Source organism: Dermochelys coriacea, chromosome 2, assembly GCF_009764565.3.
Source record: "Dermochelys coriacea isolate rDerCor1 chromosome 2, rDerCor1.pri.v4, whole genome shotgun sequence".
In the NCBI taxonomy this organism is placed as follows: Eukaryota; Metazoa; Chordata; order Testudines; family Dermochelyidae; genus Dermochelys; species Dermochelys coriacea.
The window spans coordinates 40,602,883-40,624,689 of record NC_050069.1 but is presented as its reverse complement, the minus strand read 5'-3'; the positions used below and the strand labels follow the sequence as shown (position 1 = coordinate 40,624,689).

The following is a 21,807-nucleotide window of genomic DNA, read 5'->3' as shown; positions in this document are numbered from 1 at the left end:
ATATTTGCTGTTGATTACAGTGAGCCACCCATTTTAACATATTTTTTGCATAACATTAACTCCAGCACTGCTGAGTGTGTGAGGAGAACCTCTAAACATTGCATTTTAATATCCTTTAGTGAGGAGGAGGCCCTTTTGCTAGGTTAAGAGATTGCAAAAATCCATTAAAAAATCAGTTTGAGAATGTGTAATTGGTGTCTGCTAAGATTTTAGAAGAATCTGTTGAAACTCTGCCCCCTTTGGATCATCAGGAGAATTAGTTTCCCTGCCAGGCCAAGTGCAGTGGTTAGAATCATTTGAAGGGTCTTTGAGTATTACCAGAATATAATATAATAATTTACTATCATGACTACTCATATTACTACTAACTTTTACTGACTCTTTTGAAAGACATACAGAAGCATCATTTTTCACTGCATTTGTCTACTCATACCATAATAGCTGTCTAAGTAATGATTATTCTTAGAATGTCCTTGTAAAACAGGTTTCAGAGTCGCAGCTGTGTTAGTCTGTATCCGCAAAAAGAAAAGGAGGACTTGTGGCACCTTAGAGACTAACAAATTTATTTGAGCATAAGCTTTCGTGAGCTACAGCTCCGATGAAGTGAGTTGTAGCTCACGAAAGCTTATGCTCAAATAAATTTGTTAGTCTCTAAGGTGCCACAAGTCCTCCTTTTCTTCTTGTAAAACATTAATACTGTGCTGGCTAATTACAGGGCAAATTTTCTGTTTTCTAGAATGAGATATTCACCTCGTATCACATTTTGGATAATGGGGACAGCAATATCACATTCAACATTCCTAAATGCTTTTCAAGTTTTCCTTAGTTTTTTAACTTTCCTCAAAGTTAATATATAAATGTTAAAGAAACCCCTTGATGTTTTCAGTACTGAAGGGTCCAGTTCTGCTCCTATGGAAGTTGATGGGAGCAGGATTAAGTCCATTGTTTTATCTGCCAGTTTTAGTGTAAACATATGAATTGTATTCTTACATGAAGTGTGGCAACATGTGTTGAAAAGATTCAGCTCCACAATAATTAATTTTCACAGTAGTACAGAAAAAAATTAAAGAACAATTATAATATACTGTGTAGAATGTAATTTAAATCATCACATTTATTCAAAATAACAAAAAGGTTTGAAGAAAAGCTACTTTTGTTATAAATCCCACTGTTTTTGTAAAAGTATTACCCTAATTATGAAACAATGGATATCTGCATTTTGTTTAATTTGTATTAAGTATAAAGTGTGCTATGATAATCCCTCTCTATCCCACTTCCCATTTTCTTCTCTTTCAACTCTCTTCGCCTCTCTCCCTGCTTGTTGTTGTCATCTACAATTCACCAAGGTCCCCCAAGATACTTGTTGTTTTAGCCTTCTTCTCTGATTTCGGCTTCTGGCTTTCTCTCTCACTCATCCTCAGTGACTTCAGCTTCCATGTTGATGACCCATCCGACCCCTTAACTGTGTGTTTCCTCACCCTGTTGTGACGTTGCACCCCATAATGCTTTATGGAAATATGCTTATGAATGTATATATGACAACTGGAATATGTTTTAGGGTACATATGCCATGTACCATATCTCTGTAACTGTTATGATCTACTGAATATATTCATCCTATTTGTATGCATGTATCATTTTTGTATTCAAAGTTATGAATATTGGCTGTGTACTTGTTTGAGTTTAAGTAGCCTTAGTAAGGCATTTGGACAGCTTCTTAAGAAAGGAATTTGCAAGTTAAGTGCCCAGTCAAGAAACACTTAACAGACTATGGAACTTGGAAGACTCCAATCCACATAAGAAGTCTACCTGGGGACATTCAAGGTAGCATGTGAACAGTGTCTGCCACCTGTAAAGTTCTGAGTCGTACATGGACATGTGACTTGCCCATGTGACTCCAAAACTCCAGCTTGCAGCTGGATTCTGCATAGGAGAGAGGAGTGGGTCTCCACCCACAAGAGAGAGTTTACTTAAGCCCCTGGAAGATCCCTCCATTTGGTCTTTAGCTGGCTCAAGAGGTAGACTCTCCACCCATACAGGATACCTGAAAGAAACTGGAACAAAGGAAAGTAACCACAGGGGTGTGAGTGGTTGCTGAACTCAGATTAGAAGGAGGCTAGTCTGTAAAAGAAGCTTACTGGAAGATCTCTGAAGGTGAGATTTCATCTGTAATCATTTTCTTACTGTACTAGTCTTAGACTTGCGTTTTTTATTTTATTTTGCTTGGTAATTCACTTTGTTCTGTCTATTACCTGGAACCACTTAAATCCTACTTTTTGTATTTAATAAAATCACTTTTTACTTCTTAATTAAGCTAGAGTATGTATTAATACCTGAGAGGGGAGCAACAGCTGTGCATATCTCTCTATCAGTGTTATAGAGGGCAAACAATTTGAGTTTACCCTGTATAAGCTTTATACAGGTTAAAACGGATTTATTTGGGATTTGGACCCCATTGGGAGCTGAGTGCCTGAGTGTTGGAGACAGGAACACTTCTTAAGCTGTTTTCAGTTAAGCCTGCAGCATTTGGAGGACATGGTTCAGACCTGGGTCTGTGTTTGTAGCAGGCTAATGTGTCTGGCTCAAACAAGGCAGAGTTCTGAAGTCCCAAGCTGTCAGGGAAAACAGGGTCAGAGGTAGTCTCAGCACATCAGTTGGCAGTCCCAACGGGGTTTCTATGATCCAACCCGTCACAGTGGTGCAGTGAGCAGGGTCTGTGCACAGCTGATTGCTTTGAGATACTTCTAGTGATTTTAAGTGGGTTTTGGGTGTGGTAGCGGGAGAACAGACAAAGTGGTTACTGGTTTGTTATTTTCTGTTTGCTTATTTCGGGGAAGGGAATAGAGGCAGTAAAATCAGCAACATGAGTGAGAGTGAGACTCAGAAAAAGCCAGAACTGCACGGATTGCAAATGGCTGAGAAAGAAAATGAACATAAAAGACAGATGGAATTAAAACAAATGGAAATTTAATGCAGAAGCAGCCAGGGACAAAAGAGCCCTGAAGTTAAGTGACAGAGAAGTACAGGCCCAGATTGAGGCCCAGAAGCATGAACTGGCTGTTATGGAGTGAAAGAGCCAAAACCTTCAGCTGCTGGCTCCCCTTCCCCAAAAATCCATGAATGGGAGCGACTGTGTCCACAGTATGATGAATCCAGTGATATTGCTGAATATTTCATCACCTTTGAGAGACTGTGCATCCTCCATGCTATCCCTGAAGATCAAAAGATGACCAAATTGATAGCAAAATTGACTGGAAGAGTTCTGAACATATTCAATAAGATGCCTATTTATGATGCTTCAAACTATGGTAAATTTAAGGAACTGGTTTTGAAACCGTTTCAGATGACACCTGAAACTTGCAGGGTTACATTCAGGAATTTTAAGAGGGATCTGGATTGAGTAATGGGACTTACGTAAATGAAATGAGAGACTTGGTAGATACGTGGGTGAGGGGAAAAGGCATTACAAGCTTTGAAGGAATGTGTGATTTGGTTACTCAGGAACAATTCCTGAATATGTGCAGTGATGATGTAAAACAGTATTTGTGGGAGAAAAATGTGGGGGATTTGTGGATGCAGTGTGGGGGGATTGGCTGATTTTGAAGACTCTTACGAGCAGTCACAAGCTGCAATTAAACATAAACCACTGGCAGAGGGATACAGGATTGGGGGAAAGCAGAATCACCATTTTACCCTTGGGAAAAAGGAGGCTGGACGTTCACCTCCCCATTATCCTGTTACTCATCCCAAATCTCCTATATAAGCAGAGGAGCCCCAGAGGTGCTATCATTGTAAGTCCACTGAGCACCTGAGGAATAATTGGGAACAGGCAGCAGGTAACACATGAAGCTGCTGATTCACAGGATTTGTAAAGGTTGTGTGACAAAGCTCTGTCCTTGTCTCTGTGGTTCCCGTGTTTCCTGGCGGATTTTGCAAGCCTCGGGCTTATTGTGACCCTCCACGAAGACCTTCTCTCTCTAGAAGCAAAGGTCACAGCTTACTGAGCCATTTTCATCATAAGCCTGCAGGGAGGTGAGGAAAGGCAACCTTCCCTCGCATAGTCTCTGTTGTCTTCCAGTCTCAGTGATTAATCAGGGAAGGAAGGGTGGGGTGCAGTCACATGTTTGTAGCAAGCAAGAGTGGCTGGCTTAAACCAGGAAGGGCGTTGAAGTCCCAAGCTGCCAGGGAAAACGGGTTAAGAAGTAGTCTCAGTACATCAGTTAGCAGTCCCAAAGGGATTTCTGTGATCCAACCCATCACACCTGTAGTCTTCATTTGACTTCCAGGCTTCATTAAACTCTCCCACTCACTGAAAGGGCCATCCACTTCTCCTGATCTTCACCAATCTGTCACTTATCTCTCTGTCTCTGACTTCCCCCTCTCCGACCATCACCTGGTATCTTTCAACACCATCCATTAGCCTGCCCCACCCCAAAAAACCCTGTCACTCAGTCTTTCTTTGACTTCAAGTTTATCAGTGTTTGACTTCTCATCTGCTCCCAGCCCTCTCCTCTCTTTCTGCCTTTCTCCTCTTCCTCCATCGATATGATTGTTGATTCTCTCCATTTCACACTTTTATTTCCTACATACTTTACTCTTTGCTCCTCTCTCTCATCTCAAGGTCTGCCCTGCAATCCCCTACCCTGGCTCATCACCAAAATCCATTTCCTCTGTCCATATTCTTTTGCTGCAGAGAATCTCTGATGGAAATCCCATGACCACCCTGACTTTTCTTCATTACAAATTTGTTCTCTCCTCTTTCATTTAGGACACTAAAAAAAAAAATCAGATTCTAAAAGAAACAGAACTTTATTAGAAAGAAAAAAGGTAAAAAGCATCTCTGTAAAATTAGAATGGAAGATAATCTTACAGGCCAATCAGATTCAAAAACACAGAGGATTTCCCTCGGGGCCAAACTTTAAAGTTACAAAAAGAAAACCAGGAATACACCTTCCACTCAGCACAGAGAAAATCAAAAGCCAAAACAAAAATAAGCTAACACATTCCCTTCCTAATACTTATTATTCTAATGGAATTGGATTGCTTGTTTCCTTGATCTGTGTCCGGCAAGCACACACAAAAGACAGACCAAAACCTTTCCCCCTGTCCCCCGCCAGAGTTGAAAGTATCTTGTCCCCATATTGGTCCTTTTGGTCAGGTGCCAGCCAGGTTACCTGCTCTTCTTAACCCTTTACAGATAAAAGGAGTTTGTGCCTCTGGCCAGGAGGGATTTTATAGTACTGTATACAGGAAGGTTTATAGATTCATAGATACTAAGGTCAGAAGGGACCATTCTGATCATCTAGTCCGACCTCCTGCACAGCGCAGGCCACAGAATCTCACCCACCCACCCCTACGAAAAACCTCACCCATGACTGAGCTATTGAAGTCCTTAAATCATGGTTTAAAGACTTCAAGGAGCAGAGAAGCCTCCCTCAAGTCACCCATGCCCCATGCTACAGAGGAAGGCGAAAAACCTCCAGGGCCTCTCCAATCTGCCCTGGAGGAAAATTCCTTCCCGACCCCAAATATGGCAATCAGCTAAACCCTGAGCATATGGGCAAGATTCACCAGCCAGATACTACAGAAAATTCTTTCCTGGGTAACTCAGATCCCATCCATCTAATATCCCATCTCAGGGGATTTGGCCTATTTACTCTGAATATTTAAAGATCAATTACTTACCAAAATCCCATTATCCCATCATACCATCTCCTCCATAAACTTATCAAGTAGAATCTTAAAACCAGATAGATCTTTTGCCCCCACTACTTCCCTTGGAAGGCTATTCCAAAACTTCACTCCTCTGATGGTTAAAAACCTTCGTCTGATTTCAAGTCTAAACTTCGTGGTGGCCAGTTTATACCCATTTGTTCTTGTGTCCACATTGGTGCTGAGCTGAAATAATTCCTCTCCCTCTCCTGTATTTATCCCTCTGATATATTTATAGAGAGTAATCATGTCTCTCCTCAACCTTCTTTTAGTTAGGCTAAACAAGCCAAACTCCTTGAGTCTCCTTTCATAAGACAAGTTTTCCATTCTTCGGATCATCCTAGTAGCCCTTCTCTGTACCCGCTCCAGTTTGAATTCATCCTTTTTAAACATGGGAGACCAGAACTGCACATAGTATTCCAAGTGAGGTATCACCAGTGCCTTCTTCAGTCCAATCCACTTCCCTAACTAATTTCCTTAATTTTTGAAAATCAGCCCTTTTGAAATCAAAAACCCTAGTTGCAGATTTATTTTTGTTAATCCTTCCCTTTAGTTTGAACTGAATTAGCTCATGATCACTTGAGCCAAGATTGTCCCCTACAACCATTTCTTCTATGAGGTCCTCGCTACTCACCAAAATTAAATCTAAAATGGCATCCCCTTTAGTCGGTTCAGCAACTACTTGATGAAGGAATCCATCAGCTATCGCATCTAGGAAAATCTGAGCCCTATTATTATTACTAGCACTGGTCCTCCAGTCTATATCTGGGAAGTAAAAGTCTCCCATGATCACGCAGTTTCCATTAGTATTTACTTTATTAAAGACATTAAAAAGGGCTCTATCCATATCCAAATTAGATCCCGGAGGTCTATAGCACACCCCAAGCACTATCGTAGGAGAGGCTTTACTAGTTATCTTCCCCAATGTAATTTTTGCCCAGACGGACTCTGTCTTATCCATTGCATCGATTCTTATTTCTTTACATTCTATCTCATCGTTGATATACAATGCTACTCCACCCCCTTTACCTTTGTTTCTGTCTTTTCTAAAGAGCACATACCCTTCAGTACCTGTAGTCCAGTCATGACTACTATTCCACCATGTTTCTGTTATCCCTGTAATATCTGGTTTCACTTCCTGCACCAGTAGCTCTAGTTCCTCCATTTTGTTACCTAGGCTCCTCGCATTGGTGTATAAACATCTTAATTTTTGCTGTTTGGCCTCGCTCACATTTTGTACCCTATTAGGCACAGTCATTCTACAGCCAGTATGACCTATTAGACTAGTATCCACACCACCCTCGCTCCTTATATACATTCTCCTACCCACGGCTGTATCCTTTCTTACTTGGTCTTCTTCCCTCTCAATACTAAAATCTGGCGTGGAGATTTCCTGGACATCTCCCATCCATCTCCCCCTAATTCCTAGTTTAAAGCTCTCTTTATCAGTTGTGCCAGCCTCGATCCTAGAAGTCTATTTCCTTCCCTACTCAGATGAAGTCCATCCCGAGAGAACTGTCCTCTGTCCGTGAATGCCTCCCAGTGGCCATACATCCCAAAGCCCTCCTTATAGCACCACTGCCTAAGCCATCTGTTGACAGTCATAATCTTGTCACACCTTTGTTGCCCTTCTCTAGGAACAGGAAGGATCCCGCTAAAGATCACCTGAGCCTCAATTTCCTTAAGCGTCTTCCCCAGCCTAGCATAGTCTCCCTTAATACTTTCCAGCGAGAATCTAGCCGTATCATTTGTTCCCACATGAAGGATAATTAGGGGATTCTTTCCCGCTCCCTTTAGGATCCTTTTCAACCTCAGGTCTACATCCCATATCTTAGCACCCGGAAGACAGCACACCCTTCTATTCTCAGGATCAGCTCTAGTTACAGGCCTGTCTATTCTTCTCAATAAAGAGTCCCCGATCACATAGACCTGCCTTTTCCTGGTGACTGTGCTATTCTCCAGTCTCTCCCCTGTTCCCTCTGGCTGCAAGTTCTTTCCATTCCTATTTTCCTTTATAATCCTCTTCAACCCATCCTGAATCCTCCTGGGGCTCATATTTGGTGTAGTCTCCCTTGACTCTTCTGCTTTTCCTATAGGACTAACCTCTCTTCTCTTTTTCCTTACCCTTCCACCTTCAACAAGTACCTGCTGAGCCCCTTCTTCATTTTCCAAGTCTGCAAACCTGTTCCTAAGCTCTATTTCTCCTTCACTAGCCCGTCTTTTCCTCTGCCTGGTTCTTTTAGTCACATGTTTCCACTGACCACTTTCCTCACCCAGTCTCCCCTCAAAATTCCCCAGCCCTGCTTCCCTGTGAGTCCATTCGTGAGTGTTAGCGGAAGGTTGTTCCCTTCCCTTTATATTTATGACACTCGCTGACACAGATGCAGAAATTTCTCATTTTCTCTTCCTCTCTAATCTCTCCACTTGCCCCAGTGGCCTCATGCATCTTATCTCCTGATATACCTCATGCCCTCTTTTATCTTCCTCCCTTACTTTCTGCTTAACCTCTCACTTTCCTGTAGCTCTTTTCACTTGCAATACAAAACATGCTTTTGTCTCTTCCATCTTAAATCCTTGATCCCACTTGCCTGTCTAACTACTTCCCCACTTTCATTTCTATGTTAATTGAGAACACTGTCTACAACTGCTGTCTGGAGTTCCTCTCGTCCATTTTCATCCTAGACTCTCTTCAGTCTTCCTTCCACTCAACTGAAACTGCTGTTGTCAAAGTCTCTGTTGACCTCATCCTAGCCAAAGCTTGGAAACATTACTCTTCCACCTTCATCCTTCATAACCTGTAAGCCACCTTCAACACAGTTGACCATGTTCTGCTTCTAGAAATCTTATTCTCCCTTGGCTTCTGTGACTGTGTCTTCTCCTGGTTCTCCTACCTCTCTAATCACTCCTTCTACATGTCCTTCAGAGCATCTCCAATATCTTTCCTCCATCTTTCTATGGGCGTTCCACAGGGCTCTGTCCTTAGTCTCTTTAGATAATCTCATCCACGAACATAAGTTCAGCTGCCATCTCTATGCTGATGATTCACAGATCTCGGTCTCTATTCCAGACCTATGTCCTTCTGTCCAAACTAAAATCTCAGCCTGCCTGTCTGATGTTTCCTCATGGATATGTAACTGTCAGGTCAAGATCAGCATAGCTAAAACAGAACTCTTAATCTTCCTCCGTCCCCCTAAGGCAGGGGTGGGCAAACTTTTTGACCCAAGGGCCACATCTGGGTATGGAAATTGTATGGCAGGCCATGAATACTCACGAAATTGGGGATTGGGGTGCAGGAGGGGATGAGCGCTTTGGCTGAGTGTGCCATCTCTGGGGTGCAGGAGGGTGGGATTGAGGATTTTGGAGGGGGATCAGGGCTTGGGCAGGAGGTTGCGGTGTTGGAGGGGGTCAGGGGTGCAGGCTCAGGGTGGTGCTTACCTCAAGCAGCTCCCGTAAGCAGCGGCATGTCCCCCCTCCAGCTCCTGCATGGAGGCAAGGCCAGGCAGCTTTGCGTGCTGCCCCGTCCACAGGCACTGCACCTTGACAAATTAAGTCTTTCCTATTCATACCTATTCAGTATGCTGCTGCAAAGGTCATTTTCCTGGCTCTTGCTTTGAAAATGTCATCCCTCTCTTTGTATTCCTCCACTGATCCCCTCTTCTGTAGTGTATCAAACATGAGCTACTTGTCTTCACTTTCAAGGCCCTTCCCAATCTACCTCCACCTGACCTACACTCTCTCATTCAGTATAGAAAAGTTGACTCCCACTTCAGGTTGGCCCATGATGCCAGCCTCTATGCCCATTTGTTAAATTTTCAAATAGGCTCATTTGTGCTTTCTTCCTTCAAATCCTTCCTTCAAACTCTACTTTTCTGTGGTACCTACAAAAAAAATTACAACAGCTTGGTTGCTGGTGTGCTGAGAACACAGCCTATCATGCTGACCAATATTGTCTCATTATTTCTTTGTATTCCCTGTCTGTCTGTATCCATTTGTTGTTTCTTGTCTTGTACTTAGATTGTCAGCTATTCTGGGACTGTTTATTTGTGTTTGTGCAGTACCTACAACAATGGGACCGTGGTCTATGATTAGGGCTCCTAACTGCTATGATAATAAAAGTAATAAATAACAATATGCTATTGTAAGGAAGCATATGGGATGATGTTTAAATCTTAATGGGTGAATTAAAATAAATTTTAAGTATTTTTTTCAACAGATATATTTCTCTTAAAGTAAAACACTTACACTTTTTTTTTTTTTTTGAAGAGAACTTGGACATGAGAAATTTTCAGGTTATTAGTATGTGCTGGGAAAGTATTCTCTAATTATAATCCATAATTATTTTGTTTGTTTAGTTTAATTTTACCAAATTGAAATTTTGGGGAGTTGGATTGAAAACTAGAAAGAGTTTAGTGTACAGTTATTGTAAAGAAAATTGAAATTGGTAGATCTAATCTTATGCTAGTTAAATCTTATATCAAGATATAACTTGACCTTTTTTCTTGTTTCAGATATTTGGTTTTCAGGCAGGATTGACCTCTTTGGACGTTAGAGGATCGTACTGCTTACCTACTCCAATTATCCCCTCTTTTAGTACTGCTATTTATGGCAAACAGCTTAAGTTTCCCAAATATTGGTGAGTATTACTTACAATATGAAACAGTAACAGATAATCTTTCAATTCATTTTTGTGTTATGCTTATTGACATAGGTTAAAGATAAATGGAATTTTATTGAGTATAGTACCATATTTGCTTCAAGGCCTTTGTGTTTATTGTAGAATATATTATCATATAAAGTCTGTTATCCGTAATAAAATTTAGATGAGGATGTAGCTGTTAATTAGTGTTGTAGGCCCTTTTTTTTGTTTGAATGAAGTAAAGGAACAAGCTACAAAAGCCTATAGCAAATGTTTTGCTTTTAAAACTAATGGAAGTCTTATGGACCAGTTCTTCTTTGAGTGCTGGTCCCTTTGTGTATTTTACACATGGGATATGCATGTGCACCAATCACCTGAGATCAAAGATTTCTAGCAAAGTGTCCATTGGTCTGAGCCCACGCAGTTGCTCCCCTCGTACTCCAAACCAAGGGCATAGGGAGCAGTATGGATCAATCCTTCTCCAGTTCTTTCTTGTTGCTGCATGGCCTGAGTTGGAATCATGAGTCTGTAGATGTCGAAGTAGGTCACTCTAGTCAGGAGGTCCAACTGGTGACTCTTTTTGCTCCGCCTTCTGGCAGCCTTCGGAATCTGTGTCGACAAAGAATAGTCAGCATTGACTCCCACAAGGACTATGGACTTTATAGGAGTGACCCTAGGTTTGACCTCAGCAAGGGTCTGCCTCCCTACAGAAATATTCGAGACTGTGAACAATTTGATAAGACAAGTCTCATTCAGACTACAAACTCTATCAAGGCTTTTCCTGCAAAGCTACATGGCATCGTATACTTGCATAACAGTGTTTGCCAGAATTCACCTACATTGCCTACAAACCTGACTCTGGTCCATTTACCCAGCAAACAGAGACCACATAAACACGAGAATAACAATAGTCACCTTGCCTCGTGGATGAACCCTGAACAAGTACATGTGGGAATTCTTTTCGTGTCACAGAGGCATCCCTTATTGGGCAGCCCACCTAGACAATGACACCACACAAGTAATTTGGACTCCCACTAGGATCCTGCCACGTTCAAATAATGTCAGACAGCATGACAGCTCTTTTACATAAACAAGTTGGAGCAAAATCCCTTCTCTGAAGCATTGAATTTATGGAATTGGTTCATCAGAAACAACTGTTTTGGCTGAATGCCTGCCAGGTGCACAGGATTCTCTAGAAGATAATCTCAGCAGGCACTTCTCCACAGAGAATGAGTGGGAGATGTACAATTTTGTCCTGAATGATACACGCAGTGGGGAACACCTTCTTGGGATCTGTTCTCATCCCAAATGAATATGTAGTAAACCGTTTACTGCTCCAGGTCAGCTCTTGGCAATGTCTTCAGGGGGAAAACCCTTCTGTTATCCGGGACAGGCCAGCTCACATATGCCTTTCCTCCCATCTATCTGCTACCACAAGTTCTGTGGAAGATTTACTATGACATAGCTCAGGTCATTCTCATAGCAGCCAGCTGATCCATACAGTTCTGGTTTCTGGACCTTCTGCAAAGTCAGCCCATCCTTCCATCAGTATCCATCACTCCCCAGATTTACTAACTCAGAAGAACGGAAAGATCAGACATTCCAACCCAGCTGCCCTTCTTGATCTAGTATTCACAGGGGCAACAGACCTAGAATGTTCATATTCAAAGGTTCATGCTCATGTAGTCTTTTCTCAATCAAAGTAGGAAAGATTTGATCGGAAAATCTTTTCTGACTAAATAGAGGCATTTCTCTATCTAGGCAGAACATAATCAATTATCTCCAGACTCTGCAGATATCCTTGCTATTTTAGATTATCTCCTGTCCTTGAAAACTTCAAGGCTTTCCACTAGTTACTTGCAGATCCATCTAGCAGCCATCAGTGCCTTCCCTCTAGTAGAGGGATATTCTGTTTTTACTCACCCAACAATAATTAGATTCCTGAAGTTCCTTCTTAGGACATTCCTACTGGTGGTGAAATCTGCACTGCAATGGAACCTGAACCTTATGCTGTCAGTGTTTACCAGACCACCATTTGAACCACTGGCCACATGTTCTATGACTTACCTTTCCATGAAGATTGCCTTTTGAGTTGCAATCACATCAGCCAGAAAGGTGAGTGAACTGGGAACACCTGACCCGCCATACACTATTTTTAATATGCCTTCCCCCCCGAAATTCATTCCTAAAGTAATTTCTGAGTTTCACATAAGTCAACCTGTCCTGTATTCTTCCCAAAACTTCATGCTTCTAATGAGAGAAGACTTCACTCTCTTGGCATTAGATGAGTTCTGGCATTCTACCTGCAAAGGAGAAAAGCAGTACAAAAATCACAAAGACTGTTTATCGCTACAGTGGGACAGTTATGAGGGCAAGCATTATCTGCTCAGTGACACTCTAAGCGGATCTCTGGCTGCATCATTCTGTGTTACCAGTTAGTATATATTCCTTCCCTGGATGGGATAAGAGTCCATTCCACTAGGGCACAAGCAGCCTCAAGAGCATCTCTTCAAGAGGTATATGTAGGGTGGCCACCTGGAGCTCCATCCTTACATTCATGAAGCATTACACATTAGTTCACGCTGCCTCTGGAGAACTGTAGGATCTGCAATATTACAACCACCTATACCAACTGTATCCTTGCTCCTCCCCTCCTGTTTAAATATTGCTTATCAGTCACACACATCTAGAACACACATAGGGACCAGCACTCAAAGAAGAAATGGAGGTTAATTACCTGTAACTGGCGGTTCTTCTTCGAGTGCTGTCCCTTGTGGGTGCTCCACTCTACGTGTTGGTGTGTCCTGGCGCTGTTAATCGGAGATTTTCGGTATCAGTGCCTGGTCGGGATGCACGCAGTCAGTTGGTATCTTCTCAACCATCCTCGGCTGAAGGTGGGACTTGGGGCAGTGCTACTTTTCTTCCCTGGTCTCTGTAGGAAACAGTAACAAAGAACATAGAAATAGTTATTAGTTACATCCCAGTTGTTTCCCTTCCTTTAGTATAGTTACATAGGTGGTTACTTAGGCTTGTCTCCCCCTGAGACACTCTCCCCTGCCATTTCTAATTCATAATACCAGGGGCTTCAGGATTCAAAAAGTGTGTTTCCTGTCAGGACTCCATGCCACTGTCGGATGGGCACTCACATTGTGTGAAGTGCCTTAGGGAAACTCACATCCCAGCAAAGTGCCTCCACTATACGAGCCTCAAGTCAAGAGCTCGGCGTGACAGGGACTTGCCGCTTAAAATGCTTCTAATGGAAAAATCCCTGCAGCCGCTTTCAGAGATGGGGAAAGTTAAACCCACTCCCACACGCTTCCCGGCCAGATCCGAACCAGATGGGAGCATTGCTTCACCCTCTTTGGAGCAGATGCTAGGAGGGTAGGATAAAGTCTGTCAAAGGAGAGACTTTAACAAGGGTAAATGGTCTCCAGCAAGATCCTTACCCTCTGTGCTGACAGCACCAAAGGCAGGCGCATCCGTCTTTTCTAATGCCTCAGCTGCAGCTCCTGCAGAGTGCAGAGGCAGAGACCCGACCTCCCGCACCGGGAAGGTTTCTGCGGCACAGGAAATAGATGTGGTATCAACAGGGCACTCTACCCCGGTGCCGAGAAGAACGTCTGCACCGAGTCTGCCTTCCACCCTCGCACCAGCAGCGGATCCCCTGCAGGGCACCTCCAAGCGCTCTGTGGCACCGCTGACACTTTCACTTTCACTTGATAACGCACTAAAGCACAGAGCAGGCTCAGCGCAGCCCAGGGAGCAGGAGCAATAGTTTCTCACTCATTGTGACCTCTCAGTGCCACCTGAGCCTAACTCCTTGCTCCTGGATACACAGGGCTCACTTTTTGAACAGCTGCTCTCCCCACCTGAACTGGCTACCTTTACTGACAGCGAACTCCATATACATCAGCAGGTGGAGTTGTCCCCACCTTCCTCTCCTCCTCCACCGGAACCTCTTCCACATCAGGTCATGGCTCACAGCCACCAGCCTCAGTTTCCCTACTTCGCCCTCCCCGTGGGCGGCACCTGGGTTCTCCTACTCTATGCCTTGGCCTCAGTGGTGCTCCTGGCCACATCCTCCTACCACTCATCCTCAAACCTCTTCCACCAAACCACTACCTCCTTCTGTGCCTCGATCCCAGCTCTGTCCACTTCTAGAATGCACCATTCTATCCTGACTCAACGACCCCTAACTCTCCATCAGCTCTAGATGGAGCCCTCTTCCCTCCGCCTCCTCAGAACATTGACGACTGTAAACAATTTCAAGAACTTTTAAGGAGTGTGGCACTCAGTGAAAACATACCCTTAGAAGAGGTTCAGGAGACAACACAGACTCCTCAGAATCCTTCAACAATCTATGCCCTCAGAGATTGCGCTCTCCATAAACGAAACACTCCTGTAACCAGCTGACACACACTGGCAAACTCCAGCTTCTTTATTACCAACTTGCAAAAAGGCCGAACGTAAATACTATGTTCCTGCTAAGGACGCTGACTTTCTATTTTCTCATCCACAACCAAACTCTCTTGTCATGGATGCAGTTGTACAACGGATATAACAGCCACAATATTGGCCCATCCTTCAAGACAAGGACCTTAAACACCTTGATTTGTCTTGGGTCACAAGGTTTATTCATCGTCCACTCTACAATTCAGAATTGTGAACTATTCTGCCCTCCTCGCCAGCTATGACTTCGATAATTACAATAAACTTTTTGAATTTGCCTCCTACATTCCAGAGGATAGGAGAGCAGACTTCAAATCAATCCTGATTAAGGGCCAACTGATTTCCAGAACAGGCCTACAAGCATCTCTAGACACGGCGGACGCAGCAGCCCATAGTACTGCAACTGCTGTGGTTATGTGCAGATCTTCATGGCTTTCTGTATTAGGCATCCCTAAAGGTCTGCAGACCAAAGTGGAGGACCTCCCCTTTGATAAAGATAAACTTTTTTTCCACAAAAACGGATGAACTCCTTCACACCATGAAAGATTCTAGAGCGACAGTGTGCACCCTGGGCATTCACCCATCTCTTCCGAGGAGACAACAATACCAACCCTACCAAAGACCACGCACACAACAGTATTATCGGCCTCAACCCAAACCATATGACATAACTAGGAATCATGCTAGACCCCCTAAGCGCAGACAAAATCAAGCTCAAGCAACCATCTCCCATCCATCGGGGAATAAACAACAATTTTGAAATGTTGGTCTAGGGTCTGCATGACCACCCCTTGATTCCACCGCATACTTGCCCATTTGGCCACCGCCTCCAGAGATGGATATATTGAGTGGGGGCTGCTGTGGGGAAGTGGCCTAGGGAATTGTACATGTCCTATTTCCAAAAAGTCAGCTACCATAGCTGCTACTATTAGGGTCACTGGGCTGGAGCCCGGAGTAGAGGGTGGGCTCCCCACTCCCTTCCCCAAGTGATTCGGCTTCAGACGTTCAATTTGGGGCCTCAGTACTTGCATCTGTGTCAGACTGAACTCTGAAGTTCCAGACTCCAGCGGTGGGTACTGCTCGGGAGTCACCTTCAGTGGAGCACCAGTAGGACTCTACAGGAAGAAGTAACTTTGTGCAGTTAAGCCTGCAGTGTTTGGAGGATGTGGTTCAGACCTGAGTCTGTGTTTGTAGCATGGACATGGTGGGGGAATAGTTTCATTTAACCTTGTGCAGTAACGATGGTTCTTTGAGATGTGTCCCCCTATGAGTGCTCCCTTCTGCTTCAGAGTTCTATTGGTTGACTCTGTGGTAGAGAAGGAACTGAGGGAGAACTGCCCATGCACGCTGACTAGCCTTGTGGCAGGTGGGGAACCACACTTTCTTGGGCGGTATGGACTGCTACTGAACTTCTCTGATCGACATTGCAGTGCGCACGCACACACCTACTGTGGACCACCCATACGAGGACACATCTTGAAAAAACATAGTTACTGCACAAGGTGAGTAACTTCTTCCCATTTTTTCTTGAATGAATACCAAGAGTTGATGTCAACTGACACATTTAATGTGTTTAATTGAAGAGCTCTGGTCTCACTTCAATCAGAATCAACCAAACTCAGGGTTTGAAACAAAGTAGGGAAATAATCTACAACCTAGCTCCACCAATTAGGTCTTGCCTGTAAAATAGTATGCTGTAGAAAAAATTATTTTTGTTTTTAAAAAGTATTTTCAATTAAATATGGCATTTTGCATATCATAGTAGAAATGTTTTTGGGTTTTCCCTTTGGTTCTAAATATAATATATACATTTTTACTTATATTGAATTAAAGTCTTTTCCTTGAGGAATATTATTAAAAAAGAAGCAGAAATCAGAGAGAAGAAAAGAGAGCATGTTAAAAAATATTGTCCTCATATTTAATATTTTATATACATTAATGGAAAAATTATATTTTTGTCCTGTTAATATTTATGAACTATGCAAATAGACTAGATTTATATATAATGCTACACTGGAATATACTAAGTTTTTTACTACTGATAGCTGCACTATGTTATCTTAATGGATAATAATATTTTAACACAGTCAGTACACCACCAGGTGGTGGTAGATTAATTTTTGTTGGTCATATTTTTCATTGATACTTCACAAAAACACCTAATACTTTATGTGAAATAGTGTGCTGATCTTTCATTTTGCTGATGAAATACTGACTTTATTATGGTAATTTAGAAGTGATGTAAATTGTCAACACTGGTGAAGAGTACTTTAGTTGTTAAGATTAGGAAAAACAAACTTTTTTCACTCAACGTTAGTTGGTTGTACTTGTTAACAAGTATTAGCTTGTAAAAATGAATTAGATGTTTAAAACCTAAATATAAATTTTGGTTTTACATTATTTTGAAAAGTTTGTGTACATGTGCAAAATGAAATTTTAAAATGATCTAATTCTTTTAAAGATGTCGGCGATGAAAATCTGTCAGTAGGCAAGCTACCTATTAGTGTTTAACAATGTATGTCTCTGTGCATATTATGCTTTCTTCTATCATTCTTTTTTTTTTTTATTTGTAAACTGTAGGTTACTTTATGTGATGTAACATGATAAATTCTCCAGGCAGAAAAAACAACTCAATAGACCATCAACAAAAAAGAAAACTCATAATTTAAACAAAAAAATGGTGCTGTCTTAAAATGAGAAAGTATATATCAACATTTGGGAATAGGATTTATAACCTGAATAGCATCTATAGCTAACTACATTTCTAAATTATTTTAATAGTGAGTTTGATCATTTGTTTTCAGGGTATAATGCTTTTGTAGATTTTTTAAAAAATATAAATGTATTTCACAATCTTAATAAGATAAAACTAACTTATGCAAACAATTTATCTAAACCAAGCAACACCAATTTGAGGGTAATAAAGTAGAAAAAATAAATGGGTACAGCAGCAGCCTGCTTAAATGAAGTGTAGTTTGAAGTGAATAAAACTCCAGATGAAATGCATCAAATAGCACTTGAACTAAATCGAAATCAGCATGAGGACTGAGAGCTCATTGAAGTCATGCACTGAGTGAGAATTAGTCTGGTAGAATAACCTGGTAATGTCATTAAGCTTCAACTCGTTTTTTTTCCCTTCAAAATTATACCACCTGCTTTATTTGGATTTTTAGATTTCACATTCCAGAATTTCTTAAAGTACACACATCTGATGCTACATATGTTCTTCTATTTCTTGGGAGAAAATATATACCACAGACCAGAGCTTTTAAAAACAAAGACATTTTATGAACTGTTACGGAATCCCTTAGGTAGTATGTTTTCAGTTAGCAGCGAAAATCTCAACTTTATTTCTGACATAAATCAAGAGAATAGCTTTCATTTTTCTTGGTTCAAAATAAAAATTCCAAACTGTACACTAACTATATACAATATATGCTGTATTTTGCTATATTTACATTTTTAAAGTATAGTGGAGGAACCTAGGTAACATTTGATAAATGAAAGTAAATTAGTTCTCCCCCCATCTCCCATAAAGATGCTGGCAACTATTTTTATCATTTAAACAAGTGATATTTGTTTTTGTTTACTAATTTGGTGTTTTAGTACAAATGAATACATCGGCTTAATGCCAAGAGATTCGCTCAGAGCAATTAGTTCAGTGTGTTTCTGACTATATTTTAAATTCCTGCATATGTAACTTAATTTTATAATTAAAGTTAAAAATATCTTGTGTCATTGTTCACAGTGGCAGTAACCTACAAAATACAATGTTAATATTTGTGTTTTACAACTAATTCATGTAGTGTTGCATTCCAGACTATTAAACAGCTTTCAAACCTTCTAGGCAGACGTTTAAAAGCAACTAAAAAATTAGCAGAATATGGCTCGAAAGACATTCTGACTAATAATACTACTTAATACAAAACAGAAATCTTGAGAGGAATTAACTGTTTTTTCATTTTTCTTTTGGCTAGAATTTATTTTTCAGCAGATGAGGTAATTGGGTGTAGGACAGTTTAGTATTGTAACGCAGTATCACCAGTAGAGTAGCACTTTGTTGTTCTGTAGATGAATATTTGTTAAGGTTTCTGTGGTACTAAAGATTAGATTCCTAAGAGAATTCTGTTTTTTGTTTTAAATATTTGGGCTGATACACAAATGTTTCATCTATATATTTTATGAGGTAGATTTTGGTCCAGCTTATATGTCATTTATATCATTATTTTCTCCTTTGCACTTTCCCGTGCTTAGGATGCACCATCAGTGCAGCTTGGACTAATGCAAACGGCATGAAGCAGTGTCAGTTTGAATGTCCTCAAACTGCCTGTTTACTCCCCTGGGAAATCTGAATGTCTGGAGGGCGAGAACATAAAAGAGGACAGGTTGAATGAGCTATCTCAGTTCCTTCCAGCTGTGGTAGTAAATGGACGAGGAGCTTCTCTGGGTTCACACTGTCTTTTTTGGAACATTTGTTTGTTAATTCACTCTATTTTAGCTACATCTAGTTAGTGCAGTCCAAGTTAGTGTTAGTTTAGTGTTGTGTTTCATGTATTTCTTCTTTTGTCTGAGAGGATTGCGTTGCCCTGGCATGGGTCCTTGGTTCTGCTAAGGAGGAACAAAAAGCAAAGAAACTGCGATTCAAGAGTTCTGCCTCTGCTCCTGCTGTGTTCTTTTCCTGGGACACCCATGCTTGGTGCATGACCTGCTGGGGGGAAGCCATTCCTCCAGACATTGTTCCATCCTTTATCCCAAGGGCTAAAAAAGAATGACAAAATAGACTCTAAATAGTGCTGCTTCAGGAAAACTTAAGAACAAAGCCTCCTGATTCTGAGGGACAGGATTTCATAAATGCTTGGAGACCTGCTTCAGTTCCAAATCCTGAGGGAGATAAGGTTGCTTGGCCAATGCAAACCCTATAAAGTAAGGAAATAAAAGGATATGTCTATACAGCAAGTTAGTTTGTGATAAGATGGGTTGCTCCAGGAGGTTTGCACTAATTGTGCATGTGGATCCTGCTGTTGCAGACTAAAAGTTCTGTAGTGTGCTTTGCATACTGCTTCAGTAGGTACTAAAACTCTGTATAGACAAGCCCTATATTACAGGATATATCTCTTAAACGTACCCAAATGTACCACACAGCACATTTCCAGTGATTGACCCAGAATCCTCTCAATGAACTTCCTTCTGTCTTTAAGGAAACAATATGATCTCATGTTTCCCCCTTAAGCACACTCAGTCTGTGTGCATATGTCAACTCAAAGTCTTTGCTGATGTTGCCAAGGTTTGTAATTAAGGTTGTAGAAAAGGGTATTATGCTGCAGCATAATACATCAGGGAAGAAGTGGATCTACTTTGCTTGTATCCTGTCTGGAGCTCTAGTTCTGAGGGTATCATGTTCAAGAAGCTCAGTAGGACCTGGGAGCATGTGTTAATACAGTTGGAATGTTAAAGAAATTAAGGAACAAGGGTATGACAAGTTCTGTTGCACAACTTCTCTCCTCATTTGTCACTAATGGGTTAATGCCCTGCACCTGTGCAAATCAGAGGCAGTCCAATGTTGTTGCTGGGAGACTCCTGGACTAAGCCTCGCTTTGCTGCTTGGGCCACTAGATTTTCTGCCTCTGTTGATGGAACAAATTGCCAGTTCAATTTGTCCCAATCATTTTGTTTTATAACTTTATTTGTATTTGTTTTCATGCTGTAGTGATTTATAATTTTTCTTCTGTTTCCTTCTCCTGGATTGGGTATCAGGCAGCCTGGTGGTTTCGATCACCCGGATCTGTTACTACAGTGCTTCTGTTCTGGGCTTCCTCTGTCCCCACTCATGCATGGCAGAGCAGTCCTGCAAACACCAGGCTAATTCTAAGCAGTGTTCCCTGTGGGGGGCAACATTTACAGGCTCTATAGAAGGCAAATTATATTCTGACTGTTCACAGCCAGATGACCTTGCACTGCCAGTGCACAGAGCTCTGATGGACGGACATGTTGGGTTCCCTCCCTGTCCTGAGAAGCCATGACTACAACACAGAGAAGCCTGATCAGGAGCTTCTTATGATTTGGGAGAGAGTGTCTAAGGATGCGGCAGACACTATCCAGCCAGCTCAAGGAGCAAATCCTACAACAGACCTGGACCAGAGGGGAAAAATCCTTGAAGAGGATCAAAAACCCAACCCCCAGATACTGCAGCGGGTCCTCAGCTTCCTGGGGAAAGAAGTAGGGCTGCTACACAACTCCCTTTCCTTCTCACTGTACATCAGGGAATTCTCATGATGTTCGGGTGTAAGTCTTGTAAACCCTAGAGACTCTAGGTCCCAGAAAAGTAAAAGCAGCCATCACCTTGGTAATGCAATAATTAGTGTGATTAATGAGCAAGTGGGGTGAAAACCAGTGGTTAACCCCCTTCTCCTTTACCTAAGGGAGTGTTTGTTGGGGCCTCTCCTACAAAGAGAGTATGTCTACACTACAATGAAAAACCCATGGCATTGAGTCTCAGGGCCCAGATCAGTTGACTTGGGCTCCCAGGGCTTGGGCTGTTAGGCTTAAAAATAGCAGTGTCGGTGTTTGGACTCAGACTGGAGCCTGGACTCTGAAACCCAAAGATCTTGGATGGAGCCCAGTCTCCAGCTCAAGCTTAAACATCTACCTTGCTATTTTGAAGCCCAACAGCTTGAGCCTGAGTCAGTTGACCTGGACTCTGAGACTCGATGCTGTGGATTTTTCTTTGCAGTCTAGACGTACCCCAGAGAAGTTCTTGCAGTGCTCTGTACCAAGCTCACCATCCCCTCCCACCCTGCAGCATGTTTGGGAATGCAGAGGATTCTGTCACTGTCCTGTGAAACTCTTCCTCAGGTTGCAGTGTAATGGGAATTGTGCCTGTCTGGCTTTCAACCCGGGGACTTTTGCTCTACCAGGGAATGGGGCTCAGCTTCAGGCAGCAGAAGAATGGGATTTGTGCCTTCTGGTCATCATCCATAAACCCTTGTTTTGTCAGGGAAAGGGTCTGAGTC

At 42.0% G+C, this 21,807-nt stretch overlaps 1 protein-coding gene across 19 annotated transcripts in view; it reads left to right on the top strand.

The window, feature by feature from the left end:
- Window positions 1–21,807, top strand: part of VPS13B (vacuolar protein sorting 13 homolog B) — a 921,736-nt gene that overhangs the window by 194,659 nt on the left and 705,270 nt on the right. For all 19 annotated transcript variants that reach the window (XM_038388370.2, XM_038388367.2, XM_038388371.2 and 16 more), the window contains exon 16: window positions 10,221–10,345. In XM_038388370.2, coding sequence (XP_038244298.1) covers window positions 10,221–10,345 — 125 coding nt within the window. The remainder of the gene's footprint in view (window positions 1–10,220; window positions 10,346–21,807) is intronic.